This window comes from Clarias gariepinus, chromosome 3 (genome assembly GCF_024256425.1).
Source record: "Clarias gariepinus isolate MV-2021 ecotype Netherlands chromosome 3, CGAR_prim_01v2, whole genome shotgun sequence".
Lineage (NCBI taxonomy): Eukaryota > Metazoa > Chordata > Actinopteri > Siluriformes > Clariidae > Clarias > Clarias gariepinus.
Window position 1 is genome coordinate 34,505,177 of NC_071102.1, and position 14,333 is coordinate 34,519,509.

A 14,333-nucleotide genomic window follows, 5' to 3' on the forward strand; every position below is an offset into this window, starting at 1 on the left:
TTCATTAACCATGACACTGTGTGCTTCTTGAAGAAAAACCATCCCTTTTCCCTCCGCTTCCGCTCCCTTTTTCATTTATTGTATCAGTCACAAAAGCACGTCTTGTCATTAACGTTAAAAGACGCTAGGTTTGATAGATGGAAATATGGAGAGAGGGGACGAATTGGTCTGTTTAGCCGTGTTTATACTCATACTAATAATTAAAATGTGTCAATAATTAATAATTAAATAATGATTTAAATTTCAAACAAAGATAAAATTTTTATCGTTTGGCCTCTGTACATCACTACATCGAACTGAAATGAAAGTCAGATTTAATTTAAGAGGTTTGGAAAATTGTGGTATTAATCATTCAGGAATTACACACACACATTTTGTGGGGTCATAAATAATGGAACAAACAGCTCACAAGCAGTTGCATGCCTGGGTGTGGTCTGTTCCTTCATTTCTCTATGACTAATAAGTCCTGAAGGTGCTTCTGAGTGTAACATCTGCATTTGGTAGCTGTTCACCTCAACATTTGGTCATTTCAAAATGAATGTGGTGGTGGTACACAGAGGCCAAATGGCAAAAATATATGCCGCATCTTTGTTCCACAATTTATGTACCTGACTGTATATGTCCTTGTATAGATTTTTATATTTATATTCTATTTCTTATTTTTATTGCTGTTGCTCTGTGTGAGCTTCCAAATAACATTTCCTTGTATAACTAAAATGATACAATTATCTCTCTTCGACTACTTTTTTAATAAAATATTACAGTTAAAGTTACGTACAGTGTGTATATTCAATTTTTAAAGAAAAAAAAAAAAACGGTACAGGCTTTATTTAAAGCTGGTCTTCAGAGATACTTGACCTTTAGGAGTTAAAGTAAGATGAATTAGTAAATCCACTGTGTAACTTCACCGAAAAGACACGACACTAAGCTTTATCCACATACACACACATCTTTACTGACCTGACGGTGATGAATCTCTTCTGGAGCATTAGAATGTTGCCACTCTGGTGGCTGTATAGCTTACTAGCATTAGTACCAATCGTTGACGGTTACAGAGTTTGTAGAAACAGTGAAAAGGTTAAAGCTAAAAATAAGCTGTTGTAAGCAGCTTTAATGTAATCAGTAATATTACTATTTCAGTTTATAGCTCATGTACATGTTTTTCTCTACTGTACAGCACAACGTTCTGCCTAACTTAGAAAGAAATAACATTTTGTAAGGTTGAGTATCTAACGCCTCGTTTACAGTAAGTTGTCCTTTTTTTCGTTGTCAGCCAAAACGCTCCTATTAGATCATTAGAGTAGATTATTATATCCGGCACACGACATGTTCATGACATCACTTTAACTCAACATTTTGACTCAACACTGTCAGGACGGTTATTTTACACGCACTTACATCAGACTGCTGCGGAAATGTTTGCTCTAACGACCCGTGTTTTATCTCATAGTGGCATAATAGCACTAATTAGCTCATAGCATTAATTAGCACCACGGTTTCGAAACTTATGAGACAAACTAGTTTTAAATTTCCCACAGGAAGAATAAACATACGATGATCTGTCTACTTTTTATGAAATAAGGCATGCTGTGTTGCATGTTTGTGTTTCTTGAGGATTTGGGCACTTTGTAAGGGCATTCTGTGTGTTCCACTGTTCTGTGTGTATTTACGTCCACGCCCACTTCGAGGGCAGAAGTGCTATATTGGTTCAAAAAAGCAGTGGCTGCTATGAGGTTATCTGGCACAAAACTGCTCGCAGATAGGGCACGGTGGTGTAGTGGTTAGCACTGTCGCCTTGCACCTCCAGGGTCCGGGTTCGATTCCCATCTCTGTGTGCATGTTCTCCCAGTGCTTGGTGGGTTTCCTTCGGGTACTCCGGTTTCCCTCCACATCCCAAAAGATATGCAGGTTAGGCTAATTGGCGTTCGCAAATTGCCCGTAATGTGTATGCGTGTGTGCCCTGTAACGAATTGGCACCCTGTCCAGGGTATATCCTGCCTCATGCCCTAAGCCTCCTGGAATAGGCTCCAGGTGCCCTGCGACCCTGAATACAGGATAAAACGGTATAGAAGATGAGTAAGTGAGTATGGTGCAGATTTAACTTTAGTCAAATACAGGTGCAGTAGTAACATAATCTCACAACCATGTGCGCAAACCTCCAGCACTTCATGCTGTCACTGTTAGGCCCTCAAGCAAGGCCCTTGATAGATATATTATCATCTTCATCATCATATACAGTTTCTCTAGAACCCAAAATAAGCAACTTTAATACCTGAACAAGTTTTATGACTGTCATGATAATGCAACTTATTCCATCTTCTGTAGTTGAATTGATTGATCAGTTTTCAATTCGGAATCGATTTATACTTTTAAAATTATTCTGGTGATTCCTTAAAAACTATCACAGCTTTGTAAACAAAATCCAAACCACGTGCATCATTTACAAGGTACTCATGTTTTGCAAGCGCAGTGCTTCTTCTTGTTCTGAAGTTATACTATATGTGATCTGTGCAATATCGCCACCTACTGGACTGGAGTGTGGAGCAAAAGATTGGCGGGAAAATCATTATCGTCGCCTTGTATGAGACAAACTGTATTCCTTGCTTAATAAACAGTGTTTGTAAACAACTAAACAAGTACTCAGTGGGAGATGACCTGCTGGGAAAAGCTTCAAGCCTCCACACAAATCTCTGAACCAGACTGCCTTCTAATCAGAGACAAACACAATCACTCGCTCGCGTAGCGGACTGTTTGCAGCTCGGCACTGACCCAGACATGGTACTAGTAATGTTCTGCCGGATCCAGGAGACCCGTGTTAGCGCTGGACTCCTGCTCCCCTGAGAAATCATTCATAGTAAATTACCGATTCAATCATAATGTGTAAGCTTGTGTTTCATCACATCATTAGGTTTAAACAGCTGCAGATCTGAGGCTGTTATCTTTGGGGCAGGAACAAACTGTAGCAAAACATCATTTATAAACTTGTCAGCTGGCTTGGTGTCGCTCTTTTAGGAGTGCGTACTCACACCGGAGGCGATGTGATGTTTTCATAAGCAACCTGCTTTCTGATCACTTTGTCATCATCATCATCATCATAAAACACATCATCATCCTTATCGTCACCACCATCATCATCCTCCTTCTTTTTATCATCATCGTCATGACGCCATTCGTCACGACGAATTTAACATTATCATCTTCATCCTTATCATCCTCCTCTTCATCATTATTACTATCTTAATTCTCCTTCTTATCATTCTCATCTGCCTTTTCCTTATAATTCTTCACCTCATAATTCTAATTTCAATCATCTTCTTCCTCCATCTCGTCCTCCTCTTCTTTTTTAATCCTCCCCCTCACATCATCATCATCCTCCTCCTTATCCTCCTCTGTCCCAGCACCATCCTCCTACTCTTCGTTATACTCCTCCTCATCATCGTCCCCCTCCTTCTCACTATCCTTCTCCTCCTTATCATCATCCTCCTCTTGATTCTTCTCATTATTATTATTATTATTATCCATCATCCGCCTTCTCTTTTTGAGCCTCATCACTCGCCTCCTTCTCCTTCTCTTCATCACCATCATCATCAAGCCTTAAACCATAATGGATAAGTAAATATACCAGAAAACACCATCAATATTACACTTTAGAACACCAGACCATCAACCTGGTCATGAGTAGGAAATGTAGAGACATGAAGAGACAGAGAGAGAGAGAGAAAGCAAGAACCTCACAGAACCTGAGAGACAGCTCTCCGAAAGAGAAAGAGAGATACAGCAAAAGGAAAGACGGAGGGGGACACAGGAGAAAGTCTGAATAAAGAAAGATTGCTGAAAAAGTGTAGGAATGATTTTTAATGAACGAACAAAACTTTTATCGTCTGTGTAAACATCTGCTTCAACGTTTCCATTGATCCGTTTTATAACTGCAAAATATCTGAATGAAAACAGACCCAGAACAAGAGATAAACTGTCCTCTGCACTTCTCCTCGTGTTTATTCATTCTGCTGGGGATGAGTTCCGCCCATGTGTGTGTGCGTTTGTGTGTGTGTGTAGTGATATATGTCTGTTTAAGTGTCTGTGTGCTTTAGCGGCAGTGTAATTTGTAACATTCACGCCAATAAAAGCTGCTGAAGTGGAAGTGAATTGATAAAGAGAGGCAGAGAGAGAGAGAGAGAGAGAGAGAGAGAGAGAGACAGACAGAGAGAGAGAGAGAAAGGGAGAGTTATGTAGTTAATAATGTGTACATGAGGACAGAGTGGAGAGGACGGTCCCTCTGGGCCGGAGCGGTGAGATGGAATCATTTCCCGCTAGATGTGATCACGTGTCTGCGACATAAGGAGGAGAGCAGACAGGCGCGTGCACGCCGCCGCGGTGATGAACAGCGCTCGCAGCACTTTATCAATATAACACATACACACACACCATTTAAATATATTCACACACGCCACACACACACAACATTAAAATATATTCACACACACAGGCGCGCACATACAAAACCATCTGTATTCCACTCTGTGTGGCTCGACTACTTTCTATCTGCTCTCCTTCATCCTCCTAATCCTCCTCTCTCTCTCTCTCTCTCAGTTTCTTGCTGTCTTTCTGTCTTGTCTCTTGGTCCTGGTCCTATTTCTCATTCTTCTCTGTATCTTTGTCTCTCACTCTCTCTGTACCTACCTGTCTTTCTCTGTGAGTCTCTTTCTTTTTTGTCTCTCTTTGTATCTCTATCTGTTTGTCTTTCTTTGTACCCGTCTTTCTTTTCCCTCTCTCTTTCCCTGTATCTTTGCGGATTTCTCTGCAAGCCTCTGGCCGTCCTTCTTTGTCTATCTATCCCACTGTTTTTCTGTCTTGCAGCCTGTCTTCCGTCTCTCTCTCTCTCTCTGTTTGCCTTTCTCTTTATTCATCTTTCTTTCTCTCTGTATTTTTGTCTTTATGTGTATCTCTCTGTCTTTTTGTTTCTCTTTGTCTCTCAGTCTGTCTCTTATTCTCTCTGCTTCTATCGTTTCCTTTCTGTCTTTTTTTCTTCCTTTCTTTGTCTTTATCTGTTTCTTTTTTTCTATTACCATATTCCTCTTCCTTAGGCTCTTTTTTATGTTTGTCTCTCTTTGTCCCTCACGTCTCTTATCTGTCTGCCTTGTCCTATCACTCTGTATCTCCTTCTTATTCTCATTCACACACACACACACACACACACACACACACACGGATACACACACGCATACACACAAGCATCTCTCTGTATGTATAATAATGTTGCCAGCTTCCTTTAGAAGCTGCATTCAGGTTTTAATTACCTTAAAGATAAAGACTGTAATTTTTTCTCTCTCTCTCTCTCTCTTACACACACACATACGCTACTCTTTTGTTTTTTCACATTTAGCTCAGTTTTACATGTATTAAGTGACCTTAGATGAGTACAGTAAAGCGCTTTGGGGTGAATTAATACATGCAATAAAACACAGATGACTGGATTTCAGTGAAATGGCCGAGAGAACATTTACATGTTGCTATCTTGTTGTGCTATGAAATGAATAAATGTCTTCACAAGCTGCAGGGGCGAATCTGAGTGTGGCGCAATCCCAGGAAGACAGCAAGGGGACTTTCTGGTTTTTATTCTTATCCAAAATATAGGTATATATCATACTTCAATATGACGTGATAGTTATATGGTCTGGAAGAGTTAGCGTATACTGCAGCGCTCGATCGGTAGACAAAACATTGTCACATGACGTCGGGTACAAAGGAAGACCTTGCTAAAAAATGCAGGATTCAAACTCAAAACTAGCTGCTCACTTGACAACAACGCATCATATTTCATAATTCATAGCTTACACACTACCGGGACTGATTTCTAAAGTCACCCTTAGATAGATTTATGGATGGATGGATGGATGTATAGATAGATGGATATCTTCCTCATGGTCTGAGAGTCCTTCAGGTGCCTGGTGCGCTGACATGAACTGTCATCTGTTGGACCTTATATAGACAGGTGTGTTTCCAAATCATGTCCAATCAACTGTATTTACCACAGGTGGACTCCAATTAGGCTGCAGAAACATCTCAAGGATGATCAGGGGAAACAGGATGCGGCTGAGCACAATTTTGCAGAGGCTGTGAATACTTACTGTATGGACATGTGCTTTCTCAATTTTTTTATTTTTAATAAATTTGCACAAATCTCAAGTACACCTTTTTCATGTTGTCATTATGGGGTGTTGTGTGTAGAAAAATTAATTTTATCTATTTTAAAATAAGGCTGTGACATAACAAAATGTGGAAAAAGAGATGCGCTGTGAATACTTTCCGTATGCACTGTAGGTACTGTATGCCACTGACGTTCAAACATTATCTATAACACACTACCTGGACAAAAAAAAGTTGCATACTGTAAGATTGTGAAAATGATTGTACTCTATTACATTATTAATCAATACTTTTAATCAGGGTCAACAGCGGTTTCCTACTTCCGTTCCAGTGCATGCTTAGCCTATGGAGCTATTTTGAGACCCACGTCTGAGCTGATAAAACGTTTCCTCACAACACATTTAAGAGAAATAGATGTATTGATCGGCGTGTGCTCAGAAATAAATGCACGTTCCTCAGGGAGCGAGAGGAGGTCTTTATTTTAGGCATCCACACAAAAACGTACGTCCTGTCCTGCGTGTCATTGTGTGTGCTAGTAACGTTGAAAACGGCACCGTTCAGGCAGGAGGCGTGGCTCAGCAAGTGACAGCTTCCACAACTTATTCGGAAATTTTAAAGACATGTCAAGAACAAACTTTAGTGTGGCGATAAGCGGCAAGTCATATTCATGTCATTTTATTTCAGAGCCTTGTGAAGAGCGTTTTATGTTCTCACTGAAACTTTTATCCAAAGTGACTTACGATCCTGAAAGGATACAAGTGAGAAGCTCATAGCGTTCCCATCATCAGCCAAATGCATTAACTTTCCTGAGACAGAGCTTCCTGGTACTCGTGTGCTGAAGCACTTTCTGCTTTGTACCTGAACATCTTCCATTTCATGTGACATATCTCAGGACAGCTAGCGAAAAACAAGCAACAGTCTAGGGCCGAGACTTAGGGCCTAATCGCACTACATGGCTGTTAGAAAGCGCTTTACCACCCTATGTAGTGCACTAAATGTCATTTTGCAAAGAAGAGTGAGACAAAATTCCTCCACAGTGATGTGAAAGATTCATTGTCAGTTATCGCACAGTTATTTCCATCCTATTTGCAAGGGTTGCAAAACCAATTATTAGGTCTAGGGGGCAATTACTTTTTAACATAGGGACAGGTAAAATAGTTAATATGTTCACATCAAACAAGGGAGATATGAACACACTCTGCTGATATCTCTGCTGAGTCATACAATTAATTAAGCTGGTAAACAGAGGTGTTACATATTTCTCAGCAAGTGGCAGAGTGCGTCTGCCTTTATAAAAGGTCACGTTTTCCCTAAACTAGTGTTCTACGTAGATAAATCCAGACCCTCCTGCATACCTCTGTGACATGATCTTGAAGGCATCAGGCAGGTAGCACTGCACGTTCTCCATCTGGAAAGGGTCGGCATCACAGATCTTGTCGTCGGTGCGTCCGTAGTTGGCTGTCTCGATCATGATGACATCGCTGCCCGGGCAGCGGAGCTCGATGGGGTAACCCTCACACGCAAGTTCTCTCCTCATCAAGCCAAAAGGCATCATAGAACGACTCAACGCTGTGAACAAAGAGATGAAAAAGAGAGAGGTGAGCACGAGAGAAACGTCTCAAAGTGAGAAAGTATAAAGGTCAGACGTTTATTGTGACATTTGTTTTGTGCTTTGTTTCTTTTTTACTTCTGTTCTGCTTTTTTATCAGTGTGTGTATTGGGTCAATTTTCATGTTTTATATCTTGATTTTGAATTGCATTTTTATTATCACACCTGCGCTTAGAGTTGGGAGGTAACTACATTTAAGTACAAGTTTTATTATGTTTGAATTTTACTGATACGTTTTACTTTTACTCCTCTCAATTGTACAGTAATTTTTTTTACTTTTACTTCACTACATTTCTGCATGGAGTTGCGTTACTTAACGACAGTGGTGTGTAGCGTTTGAAGCAGGACTTTCGCCACCTGCCGACTATTATGTGTTATTGCATGACCTACGTTGCCTTTCAGACGCCTAATAACGCAACAGATGTTTAAAATCAGAACAAGGCTGGTTGCAAACAGTGACGCAAACAGTGCGTTCAAAATCGAGAAGCAGCCAAAGAGAGAGAGAGAAAAAGGGAGAGAGAGGTTTTATCTATAAAAAGGCTACTGTGAACTAATACAGACCCTTTTTATACTTTTGATGACCTTTTTTGAGTACTTCTGTACTGTTACGCAAGTACACAAGTAAATGGAGGACTTCTACCTTAGTAATACTTTTTACTTAAGTACATGGTTCATGCACTTTGTCCGTTTCGGCTTGCACCCTGCCTTTTACTGTACCACAACTTACAATGTAATGTACCATGTTTTTGCTGTAATTTTTTTTTTTTTCAAAAAAATGTCTTGACTTTAACCTCTACAACCTAACCTGCCAATAAAAATCAGACATCAATTTGTAAAACAATGCAATTTTAATGTAATTCTCTTTTAAGTAAAAATGCTGCATTATTTTCTATACCCAACCCAAGAAGGCTACCCATCCCAAAATCCGCTCTGACCCTGACCAGGATTATGAACGAATTAGAATAAAGCGCCGTACAAATTATATCCCATTTGGTACAAGTTCTGCACACAGCGGAGGAAATAAAGTGAACTGTTTTAGTAGGGATTCCTCTTTGTAAAGGGAACCTGCGATGATGACACCCTTCCTGCAGACGAGCCCCGAACCGTACGTTCAATCCTGTGTGTTTGGGCCGAATGTGAAAACACTAAGCGGGAGAAAAGGATTTAAAGGAGACAAAGAAGACAAAGACATGAGAATGTGCTGCGTTAGCATAAAACAGAGAACAAAGATGAGAAAGGTGGAAGGAGAAAAAGACGAAAAAGAGTCATCAACATGCTTTATTCAGGCCAGAGGAGGAGCGAGAGAGAAGAAGAGAGCGGCAAGCTGCGCAGGAGATGAGAAACGTGGAGATAAAGAGTGAAGAAAAGGACAGAAAAGTAGGATAAATCCAGACTCTATAACTCGCTGCATCCAGGCCAAAGCAACTGAAATAGAGGGAGAAAAAAAGGAAAAAGAAGAAAAACAGGAACTATGATGCTCTGTGGATGGATGCACTACGGTTGTGTATTACCCATAATGCACTGTCAATGTATGAGTATAACCACACAGAGAAATGGCAGGGAATGAAATAAGCTCTGATGTTATCATACAGTCAGAGGTGACGCTTGTATAGCAGATCTGTCAGTCTTTTGCAGAACATCTTGACTTATACAAGCTGTTAATAAGCCGATTAGGTAGCGCTCTATTCGTACACATCCCTCTATTTGCACTTCTGGGCTTCTTAGGCAGTTCAGAGAGACTTCCGGGAAACGGGGATTGGCGATTATGTCTGTAATGTTTGCCTGTCAGACAGACAGAAATCATATGAATGTTTTAATCACGGGAGCTGATATAACTACAGAGTGACAGTGGAAACATCTAATCAATCTGATAAATATTTTAAATAGGTGTGACTTCTGGAAGTCTGAGATACATCGCTGATTGAGTGCATGAGAGTAACTAGGTTAATAGACGGTCCTGAATTATATAGTCACGTGCTTTACGTCCAGACATTTGTTTGTGAAGGCAGGTGAATGTAATCCTTAGCCACATTAAAAATAGAACAGTATGTAAAGTGTATTGCTGATAGCTGGTTTTACACATGGACTTCCTATTAAAGTAAAAACAAAATATAGGAATTAGCGCCTCTGTGGGAATTAAATTTAATAAAACCAACAGAGACAACGTAATAGCTCCCAAAAACTTTCAATGTGGAAACTATACGGCATGGAAACTTGACTACAAAAACATGTATACAAGAAACAACGATCAACAGTGTTAGTTACACTTCAGTCACACACTTTATTTGCAAAGAGCAATTTTGTGAGAGATTGTGACATAGAAATGAAAACAAAAGAAACTTCTCAGGAGAGAAGAGTCAAGACGGGAAAGACAATGGAAGGACAAAGCGGTTAGTGGTGTTAGCAGAAAAGAATCTGGCAGATAAGGAATGACAGAGAAAGAGATGGAGAAAGAAGCAGAAGGACAGATCAAAAGAGCACAAAGTAGGAGAGAGAGAGAGCGTGGGGGGGGGGGAATGAAAAGAGAACAAGTGAGATAGAGCGAGACAAAAAGTGAGAGTGCTAGCCAGAGGGAACAGAAGCAGAGAGCTGTGTGCCGTGGAAAGAGGTGCGGCTGGGTTAATCGCTGCGCTCGGCTGAGTGGGCCTGAGAGAGGCGCCGAGTGCTGTGCTCTATCTGCACACGAGAGCTTTCAAAAAGCCTCGGCTTTCAGACACAGCCTCACAAAATGGCTGCCGGCCGCCCGCACTAACTGGCGGACAAGAGCAATGAGAAACACTGCGCAGACATCTAGAACTGTCCGTGGTGCTGAACTTGTTTCGGCTTTGCATTGTGGTTGAGGTTAGCTCAACGTGAACCTGCTGAGTTTACAATGTGCTGAAAAACAAGAGGTCAGGGATGAGAAGTTCACAAAAGCATCAGAGCACAAAAACAGCAGCAAAATAGTTCAATGGCAAACATGTCGACTTGATTTGCTCTGCTTTAACAAGACTCAATTCAGTCCAATGACGTGTACGAGTGAAAGTGGATAAGACCCCTGCTTTTTTCTGATCCATCTCTTTAGCGGGCAAGTCCAACATTCTTCATCTAATTAATGCCAGAACATTTTGTAAGCATAGTGGCCAGCTGAACAAGTAGTTAATTTTCCAAATACCACTGCAGCCACTTGGACAACAGTTCCAGTAACAAATGCAACCAACTGAACCAAAGTTCCTGCTCCTAGTTAACCATCCAGTAACCACCTGGAATGGAGTACCTGTCCAATGTTCCCCTGCTACCAACTAGACCACCGTTTCTATCCCTGTAACCAATTGGACCACAGTTCGCAAAACTCCTACAACCAACTGGAAACAGGTCTGGTTCATAGTCCCCCTGTAAACAAATGAACAAGAGTTCCTTTCCCCAATGCCACTTTAATTGTTGACAGTTCCTGCTCCTGATCTACAGCAAACAGTTGGACCCCAGTTTCGGCCCTTAATGCCTCTGTACCATACCCCCCGCCCCCACCCCCCACCCCCTTAATCAACCAAACCACAGTTCCAGCCCCTTGTATCACATTTTTTACTATTTTGTCATGGTTCCTGCTTCTGATACCACTGCAACCATAATTGGAAAGTGAACCACAATTCCTTCCCCTAGTTCCTTTGTATCCAATTAGACACAGGAACAGTTCCTTTGTTCCTATCGCAGTGCCCCTGTAACCAACAAGACCACAATTCACAATTCCTGTCCCCAGTGCCCCAGTAATAAAGTGATTCAATTCAGTTCAGCTCATTGTTTCTGACACCAATGTATGCATCTCAGATGCTTTTGCTACCACATATTTGCCCAGGCTAGGGTATTTTTTTTTTACCCTTTAAACCAATAGTATTGTTATAAAATAAATAAGATATACCAAATTTAATACATAAAAATGCATTAAATATTTTAGCCAGTATGTTTGGCTACAAATAGGCCATTTAAAAGTCAAGAATAGAAAAAAAAAATGCACAAAAGTAAAATTTATCATATTAGGAGTCCAATTTAACCATCATGGTGAAGATCAAGTCCTTCGACCCCTGAGCTGCACAAAATTCTTCAGATTCCTCCCAAACTTCGAATGTCAGGCCCTCATCCCACCATTCTCTCACACAATCTCTCATGATTCCCCCAGCTGCCTGCTTCCACGCTACATTAAATCTTCTTCCCCCTGCAAAGCCTCTGCCGGTGGCGCAGGAAAATCACTTACCGAGCGCTGGCGGAAGAAGAAAGACAAGGAGGGAGGGAGCATGTGTGTGACAGAGAGTGCATCGTACACCATGCCGAGACGTGCCGCTGCTGAGAACTTGGCACTGAGCCATGCGCAAGCTACAGAGTCACGTCAACATGCGGCCGCACTCACGCGAAAAGTTCTCGTTTTGTTTACAAAATCTTTCCTCTACAACTTTCCCCCAAGACTTTATTTTAGAGTTTCAGACATGACAGGTGTTGCTCATATCTGTCAACATCCTTCAAGTGAACAATGCAACTCCTCACACCCCTTCCAACTGACACACACACACACACACACACACACACACACACCCATAAACACCCTCCTCATAAACTGTTTCATTCAAAAGCATTTTTCTGCCCAAACAACAATTTCAGCAACTACTACCACTGTGACAGCCTGAATTTCAATTCCCAAACCTATCGTACCAATCGTACCACGAGTTCCACTCCCAGGAGTTCAAACAGTAGTTCCAAAACAACCAGTAGCAGTGGACCACAAAACAATTTTTGCCCTGATGCCATTTTAACCAATTAAATTTCCTATCTCCAATGCTTTGGTAATCCCCACACAGTAGCCCTGCAAACAACTGGACCAGAGTTCCTGCCTCAACGTCACAGTAATGATTCAAAACACCAACTTCCTGCCCCTACACGTACAGTCTACAGTTACTGCCCCAATGCCACTGTAACAACTGGATTACAGTTACTGCCCCAATTCCACTGTAACCACCAGGAGTACAGTTAATGACCCAATGCCACTCTAAGGAACTGGACTACAGTTACTCTACCTTCTCCCACTGTAACCAACTGGACTACAGTTACTGCCCCAATGCCACTGTAACCAACTGGACTACAGTTATTGCCCCAATGCCACTGTGACCAACTGGACTACAGTTACTCTACCTCCTCCCACTGTAACAAAATAGACTATAATTACTGCCCCAATTCCACTATGACCAACTGGACTACAGTTATTGCCCCAATGCCACTGTGACCAACTGGACTACAGTTACTCTACCTCCTCCCACTGTGACCAACTGGACTATAGTTACTGCCCCAATTCCACTGTGACCAACTGGACTATCATTACTGCCCCAATTCTACTGTACTTAACTGGGGTATACTTACTCTACTTTCTCCCACTGTAACCAACTGGACTACAGTTACTGCCTCAATTCCACTGTACCTAACTGGAGTACAGTTAATGCCCCAATGCCACTAAAAACAACTGGACTGCAGTTACTTTCCCCTCTCCCACTGTAACCGCCTGAACTATAGCTATTTCCCTCAATGCCACTGTAACCAATCAGACCCACTTCCTACCCCCAGATTTTACTGAAACCACATGGACCACAGCTTTCACCTGGTGGCAGTGTAGCCATTCAAACCCCGCCTCCTGCCTGCAATGTCACATTGATCAATTGGACCACACTTCCCAACCTAATTCCACTACAAATGATAATATCCCACCTCCTTCCTCATCGCCCCAGTAACCTACTGGATTTCAGTTACCATCCTCAATACCACTGTAACCAAGCATCACTTACATCATACGCATGAAAGGACATAAGGTAAATTGTTTAGACGCTTTGTCAACAATCCTTCATACAAACACACACACACACACACAAACACACACACACCCTGTGGAATTAGCACCTGTCTGTGTGCAGCCGTGTTTTCTCAGCTCTCCTATGGAGCGAACACGCAGATCCACACCTCTGGCTAGTGATTAAACTATTACACTGAGCCCATACAGCCTCACTGCAGGAGTGCAATCACACATACACACACATAGATAAGTATATAAATTATAGACTTAGTATTAAGTCTATAGTATTAAAAATCTCACCCATACGGACTCACACATGCATAAGAACTTATGTCTGTCTCTCTCTCATGATATCACTCTACAGACACACACAACACACACAATGATCAAGACAAGCATCACTGCAATTAACAGATAGCACTCCTGTATTTCACTCTCCACTGTGATGGCGAGCATAACATAATGGATCTACATTTTCTATGATTCTTCACATGAATATTAACCATAACACACGAAGAGCTCATCTGAGGATATGCTATCCCAACAACGCTAGTTAGCTAAAGTTTCTCCTCTGTGTAAATCTGTACCACTTGATATTGATTATCCGTGTATTTTCGTTTTTTAATCATAGTTTTTTGTTCAGCAGTCAGTCCCACACATTTAGCAGGAGATAGTTAAAGTTATCATGCTAGTCAAAACATTGAGCGATAAATATACACACTGTGAGTAAGAAGATGCCTCAGATGACTCAATCTGATTTAATATCACTAT

General features: G+C 41.3%; 1 protein-coding gene across 5 annotated transcripts in view; it reads right to left on the reverse strand.

Moving 5' to 3' along the window:
• The window catches only part of adgrl1a (adhesion G protein-coupled receptor L1a), a 209,955-nt gene that overhangs the window by 85,744 nt on the left and 109,878 nt on the right, over positions 1–14,333 (reverse strand). For all 5 annotated transcript variants that reach the window (XM_053492161.1, XM_053492158.1, XM_053492160.1 and 2 more), the window contains exon 3: positions 7,503–7,716. In XM_053492161.1, the coding sequence (XP_053348136.1) occupies positions 7,503–7,716 (214 nt within the window). The remainder of the gene's footprint in view (positions 1–7,502; positions 7,717–14,333) is intronic.